Here is a 10,625-nt window from a genome sequence, read left to right as displayed (position 1 = left end):
AATGCATCCCAGTTTCAAATAAACTTGAACAAAGTGTCAAGACTTTGAAAGTCATCTAATACAAATAATACGATTAGTTGGATTTTGAGGTGGGGCAGTGTGTAGTGGAAAATGTTTTCGAGAAACCATGTCTTGTTAAATCAATACATACCTTATTATACACATTTTCTATAAGATGACACATTTCCGGGAAGCGCGTTAATTTTTCTTCTGGTGTCGGTCCACTAATGCAAGGAATAAGAGATTCATGAATTGCATAAAAAAATCATTTTTCCTGTATAGTCGCGTGTATGATTCTTTATGATCATTTAACTCTTTGATAAGTTGTTGGCAGACAAATGTATAATCCTCCTCTCCTTCACTGAGTAAAGCAGAAATAGCTTAAAAACCGCAGTTACCGTCACCCTAAACATTGATGATTTGTTCAATGCATTTATGCATAAAGTCGACATCTCATCGATGAATTGGATTTTCAGTATAGGTGGTGAGGGAGGTGGGTTGCTAATGCGGGCTCCTTTAAAAACACTTTTTTGATATTTTGTAGTTGAAAAATTCTGAAAATTCTTCCAACATGTTCAAAATACGAAGGAGACAACATCGTTAAATTGTCACTCTGTCTTGATTTGACCTTCTTAGGAGCGCCTTTTATTTTTATGGTTGAGACGGTGGTTTCAAATTTAAGGTTTTCGGATAAGAAATCTTCCTCATTTTCTCTTTGATAAGGAGTTTCATATTTTCACCGACTTTCAAAAATATCTCTTGTATCACCTCTCATTTGGTCAAGATAGAGATAGGGATTTACCGCCCTTCATCACACCATCATCACCAAACTTGAGTCTTTTCCAGTGATACAAAAGATAACCACACAACTTAAAGGGACATTCACATTTCCTCAAACCGATATCATCTTGTTTGAACGTCTGGACAAGATTTTTGTACTTGCCACTTCTTTCGCATCTCAATGTCACAAATGCAAGTCTTTTATCTGAACCATTATCGGACATTCTGATTACAACACCAAACCCTAATTTGGATGCCTTTGTGTGAATCCATTTGAGCATATGATCACGAACCTTAAACACTTGTCCATTTGTAAATTGGTTGCTGTAGCGGGGTATTCGTTACCATTAGAGATATTGACTAAATCCAAGGTAAACCATACAAGTCGAGTCGCCACCACACTTCTATTTATCCAAAGGAATGGTTAGAAAGCGAAACTGCACTACAAGGCTTAGAATTTAAGGTTGAGTGAAGATCAGTGAATCATCAAGATTGAAATCCATCAAAGGTTGAATGTTAAGATCTTGGTGAATATCAAAGATAATAGTGGTGGGAGCTAGTTGTAGACAAGTTCAACCAAAAAGCAAGAATGAAGATATATTTGATTGTTATAGTTTGTATTTTGTTTCACTAAATTGTTGTAACACGAACCTAAATCAAATAACATAGCGGAAGATACAAAATTTTCATAATTACCATCGGAGACTAGATTAGGTTCTAGTGAGGACGATATCATCGAACCATTATTATTCCTGATGCTCTCTCTCTCTCTCTCTCTCTATATATATATATATATATATATATATATATATATATATATATATATATATATATATATATATATATATATATATATATATATATATATATATATATATATATATATATACACACACACATTCACACTCTCTCTCATTTATATTTCTTGCATGCTTGTGTTAGATGTTAGATTTACCGTTTAATCTTGAACTACTTCATAGGTTTATTGTATTCATAGTAATACTTTGTATAGGATTAGGTTTGTTTAGAATTATATTTCTAAATAATTACGTTATTGATTATTCTATAAATAATTAAAATTATAATAGTTAAGTGAATCAAACACCTTGATTACATTGTTCATATCTTCATTTCAAACCATTGGAAGTGTGTGAGTGTATGGGGAGGTGGGGGTGTGTGTGTGCTCGTGCGCGTGTGTGTTACAATATTCTTCTTCCAATAGCTTAAAACCTATAAAATAAATTCTGACTATATTCATTTCTACTTGTGTAATCTGACTTTTTTTACAGAAAAGAAGAGATTTTTAACTGGCTATTTAACACCCCCCCTCTCAAGAAAAAATATCCCATATTTAATCCAACAATTGGAATCAGGAACTGGTTCTTTTGATAAAATTTAACACCCCAAAAGTTATTGAATATAGTGCAAATTAATTTGAAGGGAGCATACAATAGATCTCTTATTTTCGCTTTTGAAAACTATAGATATTGGAAGGATTTCATGTACATACACCTTATGTCCATGGATTTAAAATTATGGGTAGCCATCAAAGAATGACCTTTTGTCCCTTGAACTCTCTTTCGTAAGCTAACTGAACACGAGTGTTACTTGAAGAGACTTAAAGCGAGTGAAAGTAATGTAAAGCGCAAAGAAAAGAATAAATAAGAGAAGAAAAACATCTCCTTGAAGGCCTCAACTATCAAGGTCAAAGTAGAGGAAGATGAAGAGATAGGATTATTTGTAAGGTGCAGTAATAAGTATACGAGGAAGAAAGGTCTAAAACACTCAGACAAGAACTTAATAAAATTGAGAAAATAAAACACTTCAAATAAAGTGGGATGAGAAGAAGAAATAAGAAAAGCAAGTCACATGCTTTGAGTGTGGAAAAATCACTCACTACAAAACGATTGTCCAAGTTTGTCAAAGTGCCAAGGCAATGGTTGAGACATGTAGATATTTTCTTGAAGAGAGCCACTAAGAAAATCATTATTGATGTAAATTTTTTGATATCCTACTTGTTGATCAAGGCAATAATGAGTATAACTCTGATTGTGGTAGGCTTCCACATGTGTCAAAAAGGTTTTTGGTTTGTAATGGATAATCTTGACTTTTGTCAACTTAGGATGATTATTGATGTGAAAAATTTCTGGATGTGTGGATCTATGTATGGATGGTGAGAGAGACAGCTTAGACCATTTAGTACTAGTATGGACTTATGCTCAACGACCACAATTGGTGGTATAAAGTAAGTCCTGTCAAGAGTTGGACCATCATGGTTAGTTTAGGACATAGTGGACTAAGGATTAGACTGAGGCAGTTGAGCAAGACTGCTAGAGATACTCTTAGATAGTATATGCTCACTAGGATTTGATATGTCAAATCCTAGTACAGACTAAGGATTAGACCGAGGCAGTTGAGCAAGACTGTTAGAGGTACTCTTAGATAATATATGCTCATGGTTAAGGTCTGTATTAGGATTTGATTTGTCAATTTAAGACTTAACATATGATAGGTTGTCCTGCACAATTTGAGGGAATGTGTTAGTGTCCATTGGTTTTGTGAAACTTATATTAGGTGTGTGATGAGAAGACAACCGACAAAAAGTAAGAGACTTTGACTGATAATTATGTTGATTTTGAGAGAGATATTAGACTAAAACATAGCAGAAAAAGGGAAATGATGCTCATTAAACACAACACCTTTAGACATGAGCAATTTACTATAATTATTGAGAAACCAAAATCCTTTTTGTTGAGATGAAACTCCTAGATACACACATTATTGACTCCTAAATTCTAGCTCGTGCTTGTTACAGGGTCTTATAAAAGGAAAACAAGTACAACCAAACACTTTGATAGATTTATAGTTGGGTATACACGGCATGATAAGGAGAGTGGAACTTGGTCAAGCCAACAGTTGAAAGCCTATTGATGATGTGCACAAAAGTAGAAAAATTATGGTCCAATAATTTTAGACGAATGATTGAGTTAGACAATATGGTAAGCCCCAGTTCCACAATATATTTGTGTTTTCTTTCAACAGTCCCATTTTGATGAGAGGTGTGATGGAAAGTCAGTCTATGTGAGATGCCTAACTCGTATAGGTACTTAGTAAAGGGTCTAAACTCTGCCTGATAGTATGATTGTAATGGCTTTAAGGTGGTATGGAACTGAGTTTTGAAAAAGTTGAGAAATAATTTGAAGGGATGTAAAGCCTTTCACTACAACAAACAAGACCTTAGACAGCGCTTTTTTTAGCCTTAGACAGCGCTTTAAAGCGCTGTCTAAACCTCCGCTGCTAAAGGTTCAGACAGCGCTTTTTTAAATCTTAAAAGCGCTGTCTAAGCCCCCCCCTTAGACAGCGCTTTGGCCAAAAGCGCTTTATAAGACCCTCTTATTTTAAATTTTTTAGGTATACCTTAGACAGCGCTTTTGAAAAGCGCTGTCTAAGCCCCACCCCCTTAGACAACGCTTTGGCCAAAAGCGCTTTCTAAGACCCTCCTATTTTAATTTTTTTAGGTATACCTTAGACAGCGCTTTTCAAAAAGCGCTGTCTAAGCCCCCCCCCTTAGACAGCGCTTTTGCCTAAAGCGCTTTCTAATCCCCCCCTTAGACAGCGCTTTTTACCAGCAAAACCGTCAGCTTTCTCAATGAGATCATCAATGGAAACAGCACCTAATTGATCTTTATTTTCACCGAGCAGTGATGAAGAAGGATACATGTTAGTCCCCATCCCTAGACGCCTTCCCGTTTCCTTACCTATTGCGAGTTGATCACCTGAAAGTTTTTTTTGTAGCATGAGTATAGTTTGCATTATATAAAATCATTGACTCAATTTCAAATGACGGTGGTACTATGATACAACGTACCAGTGATCATTTTGACACTAACGCCAAGATCAAGAGCTCTTCTGATTGTTTCTGCGCTATCATGTCTCGGAGGGTCAAAAAGAGGGAGAAGAGCAACAAACTCCCATGGTCCTCCTGCACTTTCCTTACTTCCCTCCGGTACTTCCTATATGAAAAAAAAAACTTCGGTGCTAAGGAAAGAATACATGATAATTGACTTATCCGATTATGAAGAATTCGTAAGAGGGAAATAAACCTGTCTTGCAATCCCAAGAGAACGAAGTCCACGTTCTGCAAACTTGTCAATCATCGCATGAACCTCCAGTTCGATTTCTGCCTTGTTTTGTGCAAGATTGAGAATCTACACAGTATATGAGAAAAGTTTATCAATGATCGGTAGGTTGCGTGGTTCTTGAAAAGCGAGAATGAATTATGTATTACCTGCTCTGGTGCACCTTTGCTAACCCTGTGCATATTACCAGCACCATCAATGTATGTAAGGGCAGTTCTTTTATCAGTTGGATTAAACGGAAGGAAATGAACTTCTTTTATTCCAACTCGTGCCTTGCGAAACCAAAGGACTATTAGTAGACTAACCAAATTTCAACTACACAACATGATGGAAAACAAACTTTGAAGAGTCTGTACCTCCTTTGGGTCTGCCAACATTGAAACGATTGCGCAATCAATTGCATCTTGGTTCTCCATCCTTGATGCTCTTGCAGCCATAAGTACAACCAAATCCTTGCCAACACCTTTGGCAAAAACCTGCCAGATATTCATGATTGTTAGGGGAAACAAAGTTAATATACCTCCTGGTCAAAGATTGTTTCAGTCAGAATTCAAACTCGGGTTTTTCCGAATACTAATATTTATCTGTTTGTATACTTTTGACAAAAAAAGAAACTTATGTCTCAAGTAATTGCGATGTTCTATTTTATCTTTAGAAAGAATAAGATTAAAACCTCAATCATTTCCTTGTCCACTGTAAGCTTGTTAAGAGTTAATGTGCCTGTTTTGTCACTGCATAACACATCCATTCCGGCCATTTCTTCAATAGCAGTCATTCTCTTTGTTATAGCACCCTGCAACAATGATGCATATGATCAAAACTTGACAACATCTTTAAAAAGCTACTGAAATGTTGGAATAATCAATGTACTAATTGCAAACCTGCTGAGATAACTTATGTGAGCCAATAGCCATTGTAACTGAAAGAACAGTTGGCATTGCAATAGGGATTCCTCCAATTAGTAGCACTAGAAGGTTATCAATACCGTTTCTGTAACCATATCCGTGGACGCCGTATATCACAATGATTTCAATAATCAATCCAATAGCAATTGAACAGATGCAGAAATTTCCAATAGATGTCAAAACCTGTAATAATATTTGTCACGCAGTGAGCATTACTATCACAACATTATGTACCTGTTGGAAATTATGTACCTGTTGGAAATGTCCAACGTGTGTTGTGTTTTCGACGAGATGAGCTGCCTTTCCGAAAAATGTGTGAACTCCAGTTGCTATGACTACGACTTCAATTTCTCCTTGCTTGCAAGTTGAACCAGAATATACTCCTTCTCCGGGATGTTTAGTCACAGGGAGTGACTCTCCGGTAAGAGCAGACTAAAAGTACAAACAGCAAAAACATAACTTCAATTATAAGAAATCTAGAATCTGATATCAACATCAATAAACTCGTGGAAGATATTATTCGTTGTGACGCTTGAATCATGCATCAGTAATTTCAAAGTACTTTATAGATTTTACCTGATCAATCTTCAAAGGGTCACCTTCAAGGAGACGTGCGTCGGCAGGAATGATGTCCCCTAGCTTGATGCTAACTATGTCTCCAGGGACCAATACCGAAGCATCTTCTTCGCTCCATTTTCCGTCACGAAGTACCTATTAATCAAATATAATTAGAAATCAAAGAAACTATGAGCAAGACAAGATAACAAAGAGATTATAAGAGAAGAAGAAGAAGAACCTTTGCTTTTGGAGCCAATCTTGCCATAAGGGCAGCAGCTGCATTACCAGCATTATTTTCTTCTATGAAACTTATGGTTGAGTTTATAATTAGCAAAATAATTATGCCAACAAAATCTTGATAATCTCCTCGCTTTCCCTGCATAATCAAAGCGTTGTTATATTAAACCGGTTGATATTAAAAACCATTGTTTTAAAACCAGGACCGAAGATCTAGCGGTGAGACTTCTAGATAATGGTTCAATAAGTTGAAACACACTGATTGAACCAGCAGACGGACTAATCGGTTCTTAGTTCAACCAGTTAAACTGGACGGTCTGGTTTTAAAAACACTAGTTGAAAGTTCAAACATGACTTTTCACCTTAACAAACTTCTACCACCAAAATCTTTCTTGTATGTATTCCATAATCCTTTTGTAAAATGAATAACATTTGTAACTTTCAAATCAAGTTAACCAAAGGTTATAAGAGTACAGTTTCATAGTTATTCTAATTTTGTATGATTTGAAATAATGAAAACCATTGAGAAATAACAAAACAAACAAAAAAAGAAGAGACTTACCCCTCCATGTGCCATAGCAATGGCCATGAGAGCAGCAGCTTCCATAACCCATGACAAAGGATTCCACATAAACCCTAAAAACGCAACCTTAGTGGGAACTGCCTCCCTTCCTCTCTAATTGAGTACCACAAACCCAATAACCAAATTAAAACAACTAATGTAGATTGAATTGAAAAAAAATCAAAGCCAACATATTGGAGTTGAGATACGGAGAATCCAAGGGAAGAAAATCCCACTTTAAGCAAAAATAAAAGGATAGCCACTAACAAAATAGTAGAGCAGTCGCAACACAATGATACGAATTACATACATAATTATGTAGCTGTAATTGAAACAAAATCGAAGTGATTTACAATTGGCACACCTAATGTACCTGATACACAATGCAATTCAAATGAAACCAAAAGAGATATTATAGTGGCCACATATTGCAAAGACAACACAAAACAAGTTTTGATTATTTTCTAGCTACACAGTTGCGACATAGTCAAAATGGTTTATAGTTTGAAAGAACATAATATATTAAATATGTAATGCAAATAAATGGAAACCAACATGGATATCATAACAGTAACAAAGCATGTCACCACAACGTGTGATTATATGCAGGGCTATTGTAATATTAACACGAATATACATGCAACCCGAAACACACTTCGACATAAAAGTATACTGCATCAAAACGAATTTACACAACATAGACAACACGACAATGGAATCCTATCGAAACAGAAATGGATATAACAACATTAACTCAAATGCAAAAAAAAAAAACAGAATGAATTATGATCATTTACAATGTTATTCTAATGACAACGATCCAACTTTTACCCTGGAACACATTCTGCCATAAAAGCAAATGTAACAGACACATAATTATTCACAATATAGCTATTATGTAACCAATCAAACCATACCCATTCTTGGACCAATTGCCTATTAATCATTAACTATATTAAAAAGAATTATTACCGACGAGATTTTTGCAACGTTGTTGTAGCTTCTCTTGCCGTCTGTACCATGTTGTTGCAAGGGTTTGTTGTTGTTGTAAATTTTGGGAATATCGGCACGGTTGAGATTGTTGAGATGAGGAGTGCGGTGGCGGAAACGGTGGAGGTTCGGAGGTGAGAGGCGAGTGCGGCGGTCGATTGTTTGGGTGACGGCGGAGGGACCCTCGAAGGCGGAAAATAGGGTTTTCGGAAGTTGAAGGAAGAGAAAGTAAAGGATCTGTTTTAGATATTTTGAGGAAGAAGTGGGTGATATGGGGATGTCGTGTTTTGGAGTGTCTGCGTGATGTTGTGTGAGTTGAGAAGAAGGTTATGGCTGATGGAGATTGAGGGGAAGAGGAAATGGCGGAAGTTTGTGAGGTGAGTGAAGAAGAGGGAAAACAAAAGAACAGAGAACGAAAATTGAAATGGAGTCTGAAATTTTATTTTAATTAGACCTTAGACAGCGCTTTTGTGGAAAGCGCTTTCTAAGGTATGCCTTAGACAGCGCTTTCCAAAAGCGCTTTCTAAACCCCCCCTTAGACAGCGCTTTTGGTTTTAATTTTTTTTATAATTTAAAGACTTTAGACAGCGCTTTATCAAAAGCGCTGACTAAGGTCTATATTTAAAAGCGCTTTCTAAAAGCGCTGTCTAAGGGGGGGTCTTAGACAGCGCTTTCATTATTTTTTTGGAACATTTTCCGTGTTTTATTTTAATTTTAACCTTAGACAGCGCTTTCTTTTAAAAGCGCTGTCTAAGATGCGCTGTTAAAAGTCATTTTTGGCGTAGTGTTTGGCTGTTGAAAGAAATAGATCAAATTATACTTCATATAAGTATCTATAAAAGGAGTATAATTGTAAAACATGTATTCTATGAGATTTTCCAAACAATAGGATTTATAAAACAGTGTTTCCTTTATTGGAGACATTGATATTACAATATTTTCAAGCAAGTTTAATAGCAAGAAAATAGCATGACCAAGCCTATATTTCCTTAAGGAGTTAGTGCTAGATTTTTTCACATTAGTAACAACAGAATAAGAAATTGAATTAATATTTATGCTAAAGGAAGGGGAAACACTATGAGTTATTATAATACTCGGGGAGGATGCCATTGAAGGCTCCATTAGAAATTACAGGAAGTAGTATAAGCCACTTCAATAAAAAAACAATGGCAAAGAAAGAAGTATAACCAGAACTTGAAATCGGAAAATCTTTACTCGCTAGAGTCTTCCATTCTATCTCTAGCAACTGTGACCATGCAACCATGACAATACACAACATGAAAAACCAACGAATAAGAAGATGAAACAGAAATTCTTGAAACTAGAGAAAATTATAACTGGAAGTTAATTACAACTGAATTAGAGTTAGTTATAGAACAAAAGAGATCAAATTAGATAAATGATACGATATTACACACATGCATGGAGTTCTAATTCTATGATACACATACATGATGCAACTCTATACATGTATTACAGAAAATGGTGCAATTCTTCTAATGATAATTTTCCGCATTTCACCAAATAATACATAATATAAAAATGGACCCGTAATTAATTTTAACTGCAAAAAAAAGAAATCCGGATTAATTTCGTGAATGACTGTAATAGGAACAAAAATTATAATTAAATCATACCTTGATATTATATAATTTTTTTAAATGTGTCATAAGATCATATTTTAGTATTTTCCGTATTTGGTTTCATGTGTAAAATTTGTGCGTCAGTGGGAGACGGAGAGATAGCTCATTTGCAGACAATGCATTGTATTTGAGAAATCCGTGACTTTGTTATTCAAATATTCTTATAATATAAATATTTGAGTATAAGGAAGTGCACGGTCGTCAGTCTAAAGAAAATATTACAGTGACATTCAATCAAAATATTTTATATTTCCAAATTATAACAGTATTTTAAAAATAAAAATGTGATGTGGCGGGATACATGAGTCTCATTGATTGACAGTGTAAAATAATTTTACACTATCGACGCATATTCCTTTTTCTTTAAATATTTTATGAAAAATAAACATATTTGAATAAATTTAAATGTCAAACTTTAAAGTTGTGTGCGTGTGCGTATATGTTTTATATTTATTATTATTTTATTTATTGAGTAATGATAATTTATGTTGTAGGGCACAAGTTAAGAAATAAATATAAAAAAAAAATTTGAAAATTATATATTGAATTTATCAAAAACTAATAATTAATAATTTTGTTAGTTTTTTCAATATAAGTTTTTTATTTATAAGTTTCTTAACATGTGTCATTGGCATTTTTTTTACAAAAATAATCCACTTTTTCAAGGAAATTCCCAAAATACCCATGGTTTCAAAAAAAATCCCAAAGTATCCCATTTTTAGGAGGAGTCGCCAATTGAATTGGAGACTCCTCTTAAAACTTGAATGGAGACGCTAATTGGATTGGCTAGGGCAGGTGCCCTATCCAATCC

At 34.9% G+C, this 10,625-nt stretch overlaps 1 protein-coding gene across 1 annotated transcript; it reads right to left on the bottom strand.

The window, feature by feature from the left end:
• Positions 1-1,336: 1,336 nt before the first annotated feature.
• On the bottom strand, positions 1,337-6,936 carry LOC127096406 (plasma membrane ATPase 1). Its single transcript, XM_051034978.1, has 11 exons — positions 6,621-6,936; positions 6,401-6,535; positions 6,077-6,256; positions 5,801-6,007; positions 5,593-5,712; positions 5,276-5,395; positions 5,069-5,191; positions 4,884-4,988; positions 4,649-4,793; positions 4,407-4,556; positions 1,337-1,431 (listed from the first exon to the last, which is right to left on the bottom strand). The coding sequence occupies exons 1-11, from the start codon at positions 6,762-6,764 to the stop codon at positions 1,337-1,339; spliced, it is 1,524 nt and encodes a 507-aa protein (XP_050890935.1). The 5' UTR covers positions 6,765-6,936.
• Positions 6,937-10,625: the final 3,689 nt, after the last annotated feature.

Source organism: Lathyrus oleraceus, chromosome 6, assembly GCF_024323335.1.
Source record: "Lathyrus oleraceus cultivar Zhongwan6 chromosome 6, CAAS_Psat_ZW6_1.0, whole genome shotgun sequence".
Lineage (NCBI taxonomy): Eukaryota > Viridiplantae > Streptophyta > Magnoliopsida > Fabales > Fabaceae > Lathyrus > Lathyrus oleraceus.
Note: the sequence above shows the minus strand (reverse complement) of the source record. Positions and strands in the feature narration are given on the sequence as shown.